At 38.1% G+C, this 15,317-nt stretch overlaps 3 protein-coding genes across 4 annotated transcripts in view; 1 reads left to right on the top strand and 2 right to left on the bottom strand.

Annotated features, from left to right (window-relative positions):
- Positions 1-204: 204 nt before the first annotated feature.
- On the bottom strand, positions 205-926 carry LOC108034598 (H/ACA ribonucleoprotein complex subunit 2-like protein). Its single transcript, XM_017109531.3, has 2 exons — positions 587-926; positions 205-529 (listed from the first exon to the last, which is right to left on the bottom strand). The coding sequence occupies exons 1-2, from the start codon at positions 835-837 to the stop codon at positions 298-300; spliced, it is 483 nt and encodes a 160-aa protein (XP_016965020.1). The 5' UTR covers positions 838-926; the 3' UTR covers positions 205-297.
- A 268-nt stretch (positions 927-1,194) lies between these two features.
- Positions 1,195-2,238, bottom strand: LOC108034443 (uncharacterized). The gene is made up of 2 exons (XM_017109328.3): positions 2,076-2,238; positions 1,195-2,010 (listed from the first exon to the last, which is right to left on the bottom strand). Exons 1-2 carry the CDS (start codon positions 2,101-2,103, stop codon positions 1,301-1,303), a joined length of 738 nt encoding a protein of 245 aa, XP_016964817.1. The 5' UTR covers positions 2,104-2,238; the 3' UTR covers positions 1,195-1,300.
- A 1,613-nt stretch (positions 2,239-3,851) lies between these two features.
- Positions 3,852-15,317, top strand: part of LOC108034951 (Ig-like and fibronectin type-III domain-containing protein 2) — a 75,136-nt gene continuing 63,670 nt past the window's right edge. Inside the window, exons 1-2 of one of the 2 annotated variants that reach the window (XM_017110236.3) lie at positions 3,852-4,038; positions 4,109-4,283. The gene's annotated coding sequence lies outside the window, so the exon portion shown is untranslated. The remainder of the gene's footprint in view (positions 4,039-4,108; positions 4,284-15,317) is intronic. The other variant, XM_017110237.3, reaches the window with a different exon arrangement.

Genomic DNA, 15,317 nt, shown 5'->3' with positions numbered 1-15,317 from the left:
GAACCTTCTGTGCTCAACTTTTTAATTTTCTTTACAAATATTAAGGATCTATAAAAAAGCATCATGCATTTTCATAAAATTAGGCTATCTGCTAAAATGTTTTGGTTTTCAAATTAGGTCATCTTGGACCTTTTAAACTAAAGATATAATCTATTATGACCTATTTTATAATACCCTCTGAAGCATGGTATAAAGAATGCTAAGTTGGTGCCAAAAAAACGGCATTTGCTGTAGTTTATTAGGATTTTTTTTACTTAACTAGGTACTTAATTAGCAGGCGAAACTAATCCTACGGATCTAGACGGGTATGTTCAGCGCGGAGAGCTCCTCCTTGACCTCGTCGTACAGATCCTTGTAGTCGTCGTTCTGGCGCACCAAGAGGGCGACTGTGCCGCGCTTCACGCCCATGGCAGCTCCCAGATCCGCCCGACTGGGGGTGTAGGTGTACGGGATGCCCTTCTCCTCGCAAACGGCGGGCAGGTGGCACATGATGTCCACAGGTGTCACATCGCCAGCAAAGATGCAAATTCTAAGGAGCACACAGAGTCAGCTTATGGATTTCCAGCGGGGATTAGCCACTACTCACCCAGTTTCGCCCTTGCGCAGGCGAGTCTGCACATCCTTCAGTCCGTTCCGCAGATAAGTCTTGTGCTTCATGGCCTTCTTCACCAGCTTGTAGCACTTCTTGGCCAGCTTCTTTCCTGCCATCGGCTTGGCAATGGCGTTCACGAAGAGCATCTTGTCGTCGTAGGACTCCTCCTCCTTGATGGTAACATCGCCGCTGGCCACCACGGAGGCGTCGGCATCCTCGGAGCGCTCTGTTTTCACTTTAACCATTGTTTTTCTGTTAAAAACGTGGATATTTTCGTCACAAACTGCGGTTCTGCTGTTTGAAACACGTGTTCAGTGTGAGTGTGACTCGAGTTTTGAAATATACCAGATGGCTCACCGAAATATACTAAATAAATACCGTACATGGATTGCGAGGGACCGCTTAGTAAAGACATCAACAATGGTTGGTGGCTTCGATGTAGGTGGTTTCTTACACTGAAAGAAATTATATTTTTTAAGTTCTATGCTGGTGCTCTATTAACTAAAAGACATTGTCTAAAATATTTATATGTACATATCATTTTCTATATTAAATATATTTTTAAAAATTAGTAGATGTCCCACGAATAAAAGTCATAAACCTAAGACCACAATAAACATTTATTAAAATCTCACATACAAATGAAAATTCCACATGACATATAGTAAAACATTAAAAATTCGCCTAACTCTATGGGTGACAATAAAATTAAAAGAACTGCTTGGCCAGTTGGATGATGTTCAGGGCCAGTCTGACCTCCCGAGCGCCGCGGACGCCCAGCGCCGCCAAGTCCTCCAGGGTCATTTGGATGAGCACCTCGAGGTCGATCTCCTGGCGGGTGAACAGCTCCGTGAGTTGCTCGTTCCCAGTGCGATCGAGCAGGGACTTTACACGCGGACTCAACGAGGGGTGCTCCACCGGGGAGCTGGGCTTGTAGCGTGGATGGACAATGCGTGGCACGGGACTCTTGGGGTTCTCCACCTTGATCTTAGACCTCTCCGCTTTCAACCTCGATGCCTCCTGCTTCAGCCGCGTTTCCTGCAGCAGCCGGATATCCGGTTTGGGCCTGCTCCCGCTCTTTGTCCGCAATTTGGCATCCACGGGAATGCAGGATTCGCCGGACAGAGTGCTTGATCCTCCATTTAGAAGGGTACTTTGACTCGTTGGCGAAAATACGGATCGTGTGCGCATGAATTTCTGTGAAAAACGCCGGGGCTGTAAACTAGCATTTGGTAACTGTTTCGAAGCTGGGGCTGGCCGAGATGAGGGAACCGTGAGATTATTGGCCTTCGGGATCCCAAAAAGTCCATATTTTGTGGAACCCTTCCTACCGGGGGCGGCGACAGTGGGCGTGACATCGTCAAAGGTAAAGGCTTCGGTGGTGCGCGGAGTTAGGGGTGCCAGTGGGGAGGCGGGGTCTATAAAAATTATACAAAAAATTTATATTTCGATAAATTTTTTTTTACCTAATTTGGTATATTACCTCTATAGACGCGATTGTAGCGTTCCATTATGTTAGTTTTAAAAACAATTTTTAACTGGCACAAAGACGAAAAAAACGTGCAAAAATTATTGCAAAAAAACAAGTAACTGTAAGTTACAGCTTTGATAATGCGACCGCTTGAAGAGCGCCAAAAATTACCAAAATCACGGCGATCAGGTAACTCAATTTGTTAATTAATAGCTAGTTAATATACCGTGATCAGTGCTGGAAAACGTTTTTTTTTTAGAAATATGTATCCTTAAAAAGTAAATTAAATATATTTTAAATTAAAAAAAAAAAATTAATTTTAGTAAACATTTTATCGGTAAAACTTATCATAGAAATGTTTTTAGTAAATATCTTATTGATAAAAATAGTTCTAGATTAATAGTTCTATAAAAATTCACTAAAACATCACAACATATATAGACGTTTTATAGTATTAAAACCAAAAATACACATTAAGACATAAAACAGCAGTCTTAAAGTTAAATGTAAAATAAAATGCAAATGTAAAATAGATGTATTAGTAATTAATATAAGTCGAATGAAATATTCATAAGCCAGACCTAATCTATGGTCAGTAGCTGATGTTATCCACGTGATTTGGTTGAAATAAATAAATTAGAACAAAAGTTCAAGGAACTCGCTACGCATTTATATTTTCCATTTGACATGTCTAAGTACCAAATTTCGTCTTTATACCGTCTACATAATATTATTTAGCTTCTAATTAAAGCGAGTTTGGCCTGTTTTGGTTGTCGTTACTTTTGCGATGCGATTCGATTTTTGCGACGAAGTTTCTGCGACGAATTTTGTTTCGAGAATTAGCAATCAACAGATGAACCGATAAAAGGTAAACAATTGTTGCACAAAACGACACACAGCGTGCAAATAAAGAGAACACAAATAATCAATTAAATTAATTTAATGACGGCAGAAAAATCGCAATTTTCGTGTGCATTAATGGTTAATATTCATAAGGCTTAGCGAACACAAGGAGAAAATTATGGTTAACTTGATAAGGAATTTTTGATACCAGTTTTGATATACAAAAAAGGAAAATTAAAAATAAAATTATTGAACTTTGTAAAACTGTTAAACTTTACCAACAAGTTTTTTAAGTGAAAACTCATGGGAAAAATATTTAGCTAAATCGTAAATTAGAATTCTTTTTAACATTTTCAGATGAATCACATTGTGTTTTAAATTCAAAATAATCTTGTATACTTTCGGAATAAATACAAAGTGTTTTCGATGAGCCATAAACTTAATCTCAAACAAGACAATATGTCAAAAGTTTATGGGATCTGATGGAACATTTAAATAACAGGTATTTTCTGAGATATGGAGAAATTAATAATTGTTTTCTGTGCCGCGAAATCATGACATTGCCACCTGTTAAAGCCCATGGATGTTGTTGATGTTGCTGCTGTTTGGGTTTCAGGCGCTTACCTTGCTTTATTTGGTTTTTCGTGGGCAAGAACAACATGGAATTGTTGTCTTTGCGCAGTCGGCAAAGCCGAAGCTTTGGCCTGCTCTTTCTCCCCAGAAAACACCCCCGTCTTGGCCACATGTGGGGCTTGTTGTTGCCGGCTTTTGGCCAAAAAACAGCTGAGCTCAGACCAGCTGCTTTGTGTTTATATTTTTTTCCTCCAGCCAGGTAGCGCCTGCGCAGAGGCCACCTGGCCCCCCTGGTCGACGATTTCTGAAAACCCAAAACCCGAAGCGGAAAGCCGAGCTTTTTACGACTCGAGAACAGACGTATAAAATTGCGATGCCTCGCCACAAAGCGATTCAGTCGTCTAACGGAGTTCGTACCAAGCTGAGCTGGAAAAGTTCTGGTGCTAAGGCCATCGTGGAAAATCCATCGAAGAGTCTGTCGTAAAAATTAGGAAAAATATAAACCCAAGTCATAAACAAGTGCGTTCGAATTGAGCGAAAATCGTGAGCGAGTGCGAGTGTAAGTGCATAAAATATAGCCAAATCACTTGGGGCGATCGTTATAAATATATATACCCCCTATACCATAGCACTTGGGCAGTGTTCTTGAGACATGCAAAAGTAGCCAGTGGAGTGTTAAGTAGAAAAGGAGAAAAAAAATCACTACAACAACTAAAACGACAACTTGCGAAACGTATTTTTTCGAGTGTTTTTCTGTTTGTTTGCCGCCGACGACGACGAAGCCGCCTCAACAAAAGAACTTTGGTAGGTTTTTCGGTTTTCCACTAGAGCTTTGCCTTTGTTTGCCTTGCTGTGGATTTCATGCAAATTAAATTAAGCAATTAAACGAAACACACAAAAATTGTATTTGCCAAGCTCAATTCTTTAGATTTTTTTGCTGTTCTGTCTCGGCGATTGGATTACCTCACATAAGACCTCCCTAGGTGATTGCAAAAGTTTCGTTATTAATTTGTTTTTTTCCTCTCCTTTTCTGGGTATTGGCAATAATTACAAAATTTACCCAATCGGTCAGTTATTATCGCTTTGTCGAGTTGAGCTCGCCGTTTTTTTTTCTGCTGGTCTAGATTTCGCCAGGGGTATGAATACATTTTTACAGTGTTTGATTTTATTTTTCACTTTTACCCGTTGCTCTCTCCATGGAAGTTCAAATAAAAACTCAAAAAACTTTTTTAATAACAACAAACGGAGGCAGTGAGGCGGAGGGTGTGGGGGATGCACTGGAATATATTTAATTGAACAACAAAAAGAAAGCCAAACAATCATAGGCAGCGCAGAAAAGTGGATTGTTGTTGCTCTTTTGCCGCTCAAACGATACACAATGGATAACAAGGGTACAGCTGCCACCTAGAACAAGTGGCTCAATAAACATTTAAAAAATAAATAGTGACAGAAAACCCAAAATGAAATGAAATATTTAAAAGTCCATATAATATATGGGGGCTAGAGGTGGCGCTCAAAAAATAAATTCAAACGGGAAAATGTTCAACGTATCATGTGTTGTTCCTGAAAAAACACGATGATTTGAAAAGAATAAAATACACAGTGTGCAGGAAAAAGTATCACCAAAAAAATACAAAAAAAAGTTAAAAAAAATAAACACTCTAGCATTAAAGATATTCAAGCAAAATAATAAAGAAGATAAATAAAGGATATAATAAAAAACAAATGCATATATTCCTTTTGTTTTTGGCAAACACCACATCACAAATTAAATATATTCAGCCTCTCAAAAGGCTCAGAATCCTCCTAAAATATTTATAAGGACAGCATTCTGTTTTTAAAAAGCAAAACAAGACTGGTATTTGCCGAAACATATACAAAAATATGTTTGCCCAGTTCATATATTGACGCTAGTCTTTCATCAAAAATAAATAAAATCGGGATAAAAATGTATAATGAAGCCGAGAGTCCATGAACCCCATTTAAAAATATATATAAGGACCCTTATTCTATCAGAAAAAGTACAAGAGCATAAAAGCAAATTTGGAAATGTGCAAACAAAAAATTCGCTTTGGCAAACAGATTTGAAAATAGACCAAAACAAGCCGAGAGCAATAAAAGCGCACGGGAAAGGACGAGGCGAATTGTTGAAAAATGTAACAAGTCAAAGGAATTTTTTCTGCGTCAAACTGGGATTCCCCTATTTTCCCCATTAACTCTCTCCGGCCTGCCCACATTTCTGCGATAATTTAAATGGAAAAGTAAAAAAACGAAAACCAAATATAGTTTGCTTTTGTTGAAGACCTAAATTGCAAATTTGGATATAGTCGAGTGTTTGGTATAGTGTTTTGTGGATTTTGTGAATTCGGACTTAATGGAATTTCTAAGCATCATCTGGGATAGGGAAATTCTTTTAAGAGCTTATAACACACATGGATTTGATCGATAGTAAGGATATTCAAGGCGGATACTTCTGTGCGAATCATATATTCCTTTTAAGAGCAACAGAAAACCCCACTCCAAAGACAATTTCTTCCGAAAGTTCACGGACTCGAAAAGATTAAAACAAATGCCAAGGAACTTTCTGGCTTTTTGATTTGGCTGATTTTCAACTTTTCTTTTAATGCCCCCCCTCGGCTCACTTTTCTCAGTCAAATATGCAAATGAAATGCGTTCAAGTATTTGTTGAAAATTAAACGGAAATAATTGAATTATGCTTAAATCAAATGAGAAGCATTCAATTCAATTCCGAGCAAAGGCAACAATCGCATTGAATAAATAAATATTTGGCCGCTGTGGAAACTAACCTATGGCGAGGAAAATAATGTAAATATTTGCGTAATCCAACATCATTTACATAAAGGCAGCAGGAAAAAACGCTTGGAACGAAAAACTCAACGCAACTCAACTCTCTCTCTCTTGGATTTCATTTTTTATTGTTGGACTTTGGTTTTATCTGCCAGGATGTTTGACAGGCTGCCGGAAGTCTGCCAATTAGAGCAGGATTTTCAGGCCAGGATTTAGTCACAAGCACACACACACATATGGGTGTACATGAAAATCTTTTAAATAAATTAAAAACTAGTCGGTGTCCAGCAAGAGTTGAGCAAATAAAAGCCTAAGCATTTCAAAAGTTTTCAAAAAATAAAATCCATAATTAATGGGCAGCATAAAACGAGTAAATCGAAAGAAAAGCTGCAGAAATGTGTGAAATTTTAAATTAAAGGATAAACTCACTTTCGTGTGCCAGTCAACTTCGTTCTCGTCTAATTCCCAAAGGATCTGTTTCCACCCTAAGAACCAGAATGAATATGAATGTGCATCGTATGTTTTGGTAGCTTGAGTCGCCTGCATTGGGGATTTACCAGACCTACAAAAAATGAAACGAAATTGTCCAACCAAAATTTATTCTGTTGTCGCTTTAGAATAGAGCAGCCACCAAGGACCAACTAAAAAAACTGAGGGTAAAACACATAAAAGTACAGATACAATTTGCCAGTAAAAAATGTTTGCTCAAGAACTGCAGTCACCGTGGGCAAAGAGATGGATTTTGGATTAAAGTGGTTATATTTTAAATATTTAAGGAATATAAACTTTAAGATACATTTTCGTTGACATTTTTGCAAGGGTTTTGTTTTTAAATATGTGAAAAGCAAATTAAGTATCAAAGGTAGATTAATACCTATTTAAAATATTTGTAGTACATTATTAAAGATGTGAAAAATATATAACATATATAATAAAAAATATAAGTTTTATTTATTAAAAAAATGTATATTTCAGGATAAATATGTTAAATATTATTTTAAAAAATAATCAAGTTGTTATCTAAATAGTTATATTATTTCATAGTATGGCACAGTAGAATAAGAAAATATTCCCACAACTTACCCCATTCGATGAGTCCAATAAATTGGCTTTGCCCCTTGGAGAAGGTTTTAAATAATTCATGTAAGACCTTCGTTTTGACAGTTTCCAGTTGATTGTGGGCCCATTGTATTGGGCGCATGGCGTCGAGCGTCGAGTGACTGAGCCAAAGTCACATGAGTGCAATTTTAAAACAGTGAAAGATATATAAAGCGAAAGCAAACAACTGATCAAATCTCGGCGCTATTGCGATGGGCGTCGTTTTCCGAAATGACGGCTTAGATGTACGCCCATAAAAAGAATATAGACGAACGAACCTGCAAGTTGGGAAAGAGCCGGGGCACGGGGCACCGGGCACCGGGCACCAGGCACCAAGATGGCAAACAACTGAGGTTGCAATAAATCCCCGGCAAGACAAGCAAAAGGAGCTGCAATTGAACCGCCTTGGTCCTGCGTCCCTCGGCCTGCAGCCAGCGACTACTACCGACTGCCATCTGGCATCCTGATGGTCCTGGGTTCGAATGGCGCAACAGAATGTCAATTACTTGAATGTGAGGTTAGGTCAAAGCCATCTAGCTGAGCTTGATTTTCATTTGAAAATTCCCTGCCCGGCCAAATGGGGAAAAACTATTGGGAGCCCTGCTGATTGCCTCTCAGTTACTTTGACTAATTTCGGCAAATCGCCTTGCGGAAAGCAATAAATTTTTGTTCAGCATCACAAAATTTAACGAATTAGGAACGGGGGTTAGTAAGAAGTTTACCTCTGATTTGAGGTTTGAGTTTTCATATTCCGGTTGCATTATTACCTCTCGACCACATTGCTATTTGTGCATTAACACTCGGCGGAAAAATGCAATCTAAGCTTTAATAATGTAGAAAAAAGTTAGAACCTTTGAGAGAATATAACTTAAATTCTCAAAAGAAATACATTTTACTATCCCAGTAAAGGCACAAATTGCATTCATTTATTTTTCTAGTAATATAGGTATAGGTTTTTTATAAAATAAATTATTTTATTATTTTTTAGCATGCATTTGAAAAGCTATATATACTATTTAGTGGTATTGTCAGTAATTTGTTAAATTTATTCAAGCTTTTCCAAACTTTTTTTTTATTTTGAAATTTGTATCTCTGTAAATGAAAATATCTCTCTCATATAATTGTAACTTTAATCCTGGTCGGTGCTAAAAATGATTTTTCCGTTTCACAATATATGACCCACTTTTTTCGAGTGCTGCATCGAAAAGTGAGCAGAGCCAGAATCTTGGGCCAGGTCCAAGCGTTTTTTGTGGGTTTCCATTTATCGATGGCCAGCTTGCATGTTTGTCTGTCAATTGGATTTCGTCCTGGAAGTGAGCTTTGAGTTCTGGGTTTCCGTTTGCAATCCAGAATCCAGACTCCCGATCCAGAATCACTGGCACTTGGCCGCCTTTGAGCTCTGAGCATGCAAGGGGCTGGCCTGGTCAAATGTTCAAATGCCTGGGCTCGTTTGCAGGTTTCCTTTGTGCCGCTGGGCTCGGAATTCCTGCTTAGAGTTGAAGTTCGAAGATTGTTCGCATGCCTTCTAACGTTTACGCCGCTGAATAACTGAAATATAACCATTGGAAAAACCCTCAGCCCTAAAACAATGCAATGCTAGTGAGAAATGGTACTTAATCTGTAAGTTAAATCGGCAAAGGGCCACGATTAGTATGGGCATGTCAAAATAACAAAGGGTGAATGCTAGCGGCTCGTTAATTGTTGTTAATGGCTATGAGCGATCACCAACTTCATAGATACTTTACTGAAATTTTCCTATATTCATACTATTAATATTTATGATACTTACGGATAGTTTCCCAGCTCATTAAAATAGTTGTTTTAAAAGTATTAATATATTACAATTCTCATTACATATTTCAAGCTCTACTTCCTTACCATATAATTTACCCCCGAGAACAGTTAAAAAAGTTTTGCTTTGGTAAATCTGTGCTCAAGTTGATAAACAACATCAAAGAGACATAAACACAAAAAGAGCCAAACTGAGACCCAGACTATGACTATAACAGAATTTACTCCGCGAAAGTACTCTATAGTTACACTTGTAAATATTATTGTGGGAATAAAGAAAAGTAAATACAAACTAAGGAACAATATTTAGTATTTATTAAGTAAAGCAAGTTGAAAAGGTGGTGTTGGCATTTAGTTTACCTTTTTCGATACTTCTTCTCTAATATTTAAGTAGGTTTTTTTATGAAATATTACTTCTTACCATAAATAAAAGACTTTCATTTTATATTCCACCCATTGAAAAACGTCTAATAAAACTCATACAATGATTTAGAAAGGGTTTAGTATTTTTAAATACTTTTTCAGGAACTTTTTTAAGTGTTGGACAGCGCTAGATAAAGCGAGTGACGAATACGTTGACGTCTTCTGGCTGTGATGGAAGTAGTCGCAGGGCCGTCGCATCAAAATAAATGGATATAGTTTAAGTGTATGAAAAACATGGCCGAAACGGAAGAACTAATGGATGGATGTATGGCTGGCTGGTTGGCTAAAAGATGGGCTGTGACAGGGGGCCGCGATGTAGCCAGAACTGACAGATCTGATGCCGTTGTTGCTGGTTTATTCTATGAACTCAGAACGCGTCGCGTCATTCGCAATTTTTCTATTGTTTGCGCAGTTTTTTTCCCTTCGTTTTTTCAACTATATTTTGTTCCTTCCTCTTTTTTTTTGCACGTTACGTCTGTTTGTCTGACAGCTGAGCACTGTTTATATGCCAGACATATAGCTACCCCTGGATATATATCCGTATCTGTATCTGTGTGTGCCCAGACGACTGCCTGTCGACGGAGCTCGCTCGTATTACCCTGTCAATCTTTACTTTCATGTGCTCGTTTGTAACGTTTTCGCCCGGCCAGTGAGAGGGAAAATGTGGAGGTGTTTTCGGCCATCTCGATATGGTGGGGCGTTTTGGGGCCTTGGTATGGCCATAAAGCATTGATTTGGGCTCCTATCGGAAAACACGCATTGATCTTTTTTTGTGTTGAGGGGGCGGAAGTTCACCTTTGTCCTTGTTATTTTGGTAAATATTTGTAAAAGTAATTCTATGTCTGGAAAATTCTTCCATTTAAGAGACTACTACCTATGCTACAATTTAGGATATATATTCTTAAAAATCTTCTTTAATTTATACATTTTTCTTAGTCACTAAACGAAAGACTTGAATTACTGAATGTATTTACTTTTATTTATAACAATAATTTGAATTGTTCCCAAATGGAAAAAGTTTATCTTTTACAAATATATTTTAATATCTTTAAAGTCAAAAGGTACAAGATAAAAACATTTAAATTTGGATAATTTATTTTAGTTGTATGTTTTGGTATAATATTTATAAATACATATGACGTTGCTAGGCCATATACCTTTTCCTCTAGGTTTCCATTTATTTTTTTAATTAAGTCCAGAAAGCTAGCCAAAAATCAGGCATAACATATTTCTTTACAAATTTATTTAGGACAAAATTCGGTTTTCCAAAATACCAATGATTTAGTATGAATTTGCCAAATAAGTCAACAGGATTTGTAATAAAGAAGCTCCGTGAAAAACTGAGTGCAACCCTTAATAGTTTCATCCATATGGACGTATTAAAAACTTAAAAAAAGGCAGCCCGCCAAAAAAGGAGCTCAAACAGAGGCGGTAGGGGAGAAAGTGCGATGAGGGCTTTGTCCGTGTTCGCTGCTGGAGAAATGAGCAAAAATTCCAGTGAAATGGCAAAGGCAGCGCCAGCAGGGGGTGTGGAGTGCAGAGTGCCTTGTGTGACACAAGTGACACTATTTTCTGGCGCTGCCAGTGCCACAAGTAGAGAAATTCACTAATGCCCGCTGTTGCAGGCGGCAGCGGCAACGGCAGCGGCAACAACAGGCACACAGGGGATGCAGCGCCATGTTGCAATTATTATTTCCGGCTGGAAGCGAAAAATAAAGTTGGATATGCAATGAGCAGGAAGCAGCACACGCCAGAAGCACAGGCGCGGCGTGCAAAAAATGCGGCCTCGCTCCTGCGAAATAACACTCAGCCGCAGTGTGGCCCAACCCCAGATCCTGTTCGAGATGGTGGCGTGAAATTACAAGATTAGTGGTTTAAGGATCTCTCAAATTATGCCATAAAGTAGTAGTCCACCTAAAAAGTATTTGGCACATTCATAAAACATTAAAGGAAACATATATTGTAGATTTTTTGTAACTGAAATATCTTAAAAAAGGAAAATTTCTACAATAATGTAGCAATCTTTTTGGTATAGCCCACTCTGCGTATAAGTAATATTGGCCAGTCCTTTTTAAAATGTGCTTAAGCTTTTGTAAATAATAGTTATATAAAAATTATTTTTGATTTATTAGTGATCTATGCGTATTTTAAAAAGGAATAAACTCATAAATTTATACTCATTCATTTAGACATCCAATTTAAATTTAAATTCAATAATGGTTTCCTACTGATCCTTCATATTTTGTATCTATATTTTTATAATCATAAATTAGTAACTTACAGTGAAAGCCTATTTAGGCATGAAATATTTTTTAAAGTTTATGGCTACTCTAGATATATCTTTATGTCGAGCCTGCACTGTCCTTATGCTCAGGCCGCTAAATTCAGCCCATCATCAGGGGCAGCGAAAAAAGTATCCGTGGATGGCAGAGCCTGCGACGCCGTTTCCTCTTTTGTTTGTGTGCAGCGCATAATTTGCGAGACAAACATGCAAAAATGCCCCAGAAGTGAAAAAAATATTCCAACCTACATCCAGATATCCATGCATATACATACATGCAGCCGTACGTACGGAGCCGAAAAGGGAGAACAATTCCCCGGCAAGTTGAAGTGCAAAATGGCGGGAGCAAAGGACCCAAAGGGGGCCCTAAAAAGGGGCTTACAGAGGCGCTCCGAAAAGGGGGTCTTGGGGAAGGGACCGTGCGGTTGCGGGTTGAAGATTTTCAAGTTTTTGCGGTGGCCGCTGTTCGTTTCGCTTCGCTTCAAGACGCAAAGTTTATCTTGCGCTTAGGCGCAACGGCCGCGAGTTGCAACCAACGGCCTCATCTCAAAGGCTCTATACTTCTTTACGCTGTGAGTGTAATGCACTGCAAGAAATAAATAAATATTGCAATTTAAATATTTATTATTAAGGTATGTAATTCATTAACGATAATAGTTGGTCAGGTGCTAACTTATTCAAAGAGCTTTAAAAACACATTATTTTATAACTTTCTTATCTGTCATTATTTATGAGGGGTAAAGAGAATTTACCCCTTAAAAATACAATCTTTTAAATCCATACATTTTTTTTTAATTTTATTTAAAAAATGTTTTATAGTTACAGCTTCTATTAAAGAAAATTATAATAGATATAAGACATAATAATTTGTAGCTTTCAAATTATAAAATGATACTATAGAAAGCCACACAAATACTTAATGTTTCATATTTTTATTATATTATTATTTCATTTCTTTTTCTTATTAATTTATTGATCTATTGATTTCTGCCTTACTTGTTTTTTTCTGAGTGCCTTTGGTGTGGCAGCTTTTGTGGGCCTTTTTGACTTGTTTATGGCCATAAGTTGATTTCCGAAATGGAATTCTCAAAAAGGGATTTGGCTGCCGGCTCGGCCCGAAACCTCATTATGGGACTTCAAAGCAAATGCTAAATCCCGCGGCCAAAAAACCCGGTCAAAAATGGCCTCCGTTTATTTTAAGGAAATCTACCGCCAGCTGCAGGACCACTATCCCGAACCACCCACCATTATCTCCACACACACACACAACCAACAAAAAAGTGAATCAATTTTTTTATGTGCTCCCCACTTCATTGTCTCGAATCCAAAATGGAGGAAGGATATTATTGACTAATGGCTGCAGTCGAGTGAAATTTATGGTGCTCAGAGGATGGGGTTTGTGGATGTGTGTGCCTGAGTTAATGAACATTTTTGATGGTAATTGAATGCGACGCTTGGGTTTGCCGCTGTAGTTATGCCTGATGTATGGCCCGTCCCCGGGGGTAAAATATATAATTTATACACACGATTGATAAGCCAAATGAATTTGTCATGTCTCAGACTTTGATTCCCAGATGCTGATTGCCAGTTAAACAAAAATAATTATGGCTTCGCTCGGCGAGCGTTTGGTGCCAGTCACTGCAAACTTGTACAACTTTGCATTTGCCTGGGCCACAATAAATGTGAGCCGCACTGAGGCACTGGGAACGAAACAAACGAAATGGAATCGTAAAAATGGAAACAAGTTGCAAATAAACAAAAAGCCAAATCCCTTGTAGCCATAACAAAAAAAAAGAAAAGTAACCAGGGGACAGGGAAAAGGGTAAAACCAGCAGCTGAAGAAAAACAAAAGAAAAACATTTGTTTAGCACTTGAAAAATGTGCTCGACTGCACAGGGCAACAGCGAAAATTCTGCGGCCCCTGATCATGTGGTTCTCCGCTTTTCCGAAAACCACCCGACCCCTTATACTTGTCAACCTTTATATGAAAATGTTTGAGCTCGTTTTTTTCGCCTCCTAGTTAGTGAACCCAAAGGGTCCTGCGTGTGCCTGCAATTGTCGCTTTTCTATATGGTTTAAACAGTGGCCTGGATCAAATTCTGTTTACAATAACGAAATACTAAAGCTATTTAATCTTTATAAATAAGGATGATGTTGTAAACATTAGATATAAATAAAAAGAATTTCATAAAGCTTATTCGTCGTGTTCCTAATCGAACTGTGTACTTTTGGAATTGATAAAATCTTACTTATACTGAAGATGTTTTTAAAAATTATTATCGAGAATCCTAGCAAGAGTCTTGAAAATTTATTGGAATTTTTTGTATAATCAAGATGTCAGTAAATAAGTATACAGTTTTTAACAAAAGAAAGGTATATTATTTTAAAGTGGAGATTTAAGAACCATAAAAAATCAATATAAAAGTACTGAATGAAGTTCCTCTATTCGCATACATATCATGTATTTTTCTTGTGTGGTTTTAAAAGTGTTATAAGAACTCAGAAGCCCCACTGTATCTGTATATTTTTTTCTTTTTGTTTTTGTCACTGTGGTCACGCCGCTGTCATCAAGCCAGATGTCTCCCCGCCTCAAAATTTCGCCCCTCTTCATTCAACGGGCAAACACTGTGGCCAAATAAGGGGGTGGTGAAAAGTGGGAAACTGGGAAAAACTTTGGGGAAAACCGGGGAATACAACATAATTGCAATTTGCGTAATTGTGCCCCTAAAGCTGAATGAGAAATGAGCGGCAACGAGTCGTGCTCTGAGTAACTGAGAAGAGAGTTGGGCTTTTGCTTAGCGGGCGCGGATTACAGCACAGGCGAGCGGAGTTACGGACGGACAACGGACGGACAATACGGACAACGGATTGTGGACGGACTGGAGCACGGCTAAAATATGAATATCCGAATGTACTTAATAAACAAAAACACAAAAGAAAAGCAGACAGGGTAAACAGCATGTAGTATGCATGGAAAGAGCACCACAATGCCAGCCCTTCCGCCCCCCAAAATTCGCCAAGAGGTTTTCCGGGGAGTTGGGGCAAAAGTTGGTGGCCAAACCGTGTGACACCCATGGAAAACTGCACTGAAGTTTATTTTGTTGTTGTTATTTTTTTGGGGGTTTTTGCCAGTTGGGAATATTTTTAATTTTAATATGCATGCTGGACGCTGCCGGAGGGCGGTTTTTGTGGCAGAGGGCGTGGTTTTCGGTCTGGGGTACATCAGCTGGAGTTTTCATGGCTTTTGTATCTGTTGATAGTGCTCGTTTTGTTTTCAGTTTCCATTGTTGTACATAAAAATAAAAATTTTGCAAGAGGATTTGTATTTGGATTGAACTTCTAATTGAAAAATATTCCATCAGGTTGCAATGGGTAAAGTGGATAAAAAATCATGGGTAATTGATATTGTTAAGTTTTGTTCTAGGATAGGTAGCAGA

This window comes from Drosophila biarmipes, chromosome 3L (assembly GCF_025231255.1).
Source record: "Drosophila biarmipes strain raj3 chromosome 3L, RU_DBia_V1.1, whole genome shotgun sequence".
In the NCBI taxonomy this organism is placed as follows: domain Eukaryota; kingdom Metazoa; phylum Arthropoda; class Insecta; order Diptera; family Drosophilidae; genus Drosophila; species Drosophila biarmipes.
The sequence above is the reverse complement of the archived record's forward strand: the minus strand, read 5'-3'. Positions and strand labels throughout refer to the sequence as shown.

Coding starts and splice junctions, on each gene's coding strand:
- LOC108034598 (XM_017109531.3), bottom strand. CDS start 837: ATGGTTAAAGTGAAAACAGAGCGCTCCGAGGATGCCGACGCCTCCGTG. Junction 530..586: donor CTGCGCAAGGGCGAAACTGG/GTGAGTAGTGGC, acceptor TGTGCTCCTTAG/AATTTGCATCTTTGCTGGCG.
- LOC108034443 (XM_017109328.3), bottom strand. CDS start 2,103: ATGGAACGCTACAATCGCGTCTATAGAG. Junction 2,011..2,075: donor CTACAATCGCGTCTATAGAG/GTAATATACCAA, acceptor TAATTTTTATAG/ACCCCGCCTCCCCACTGGCA.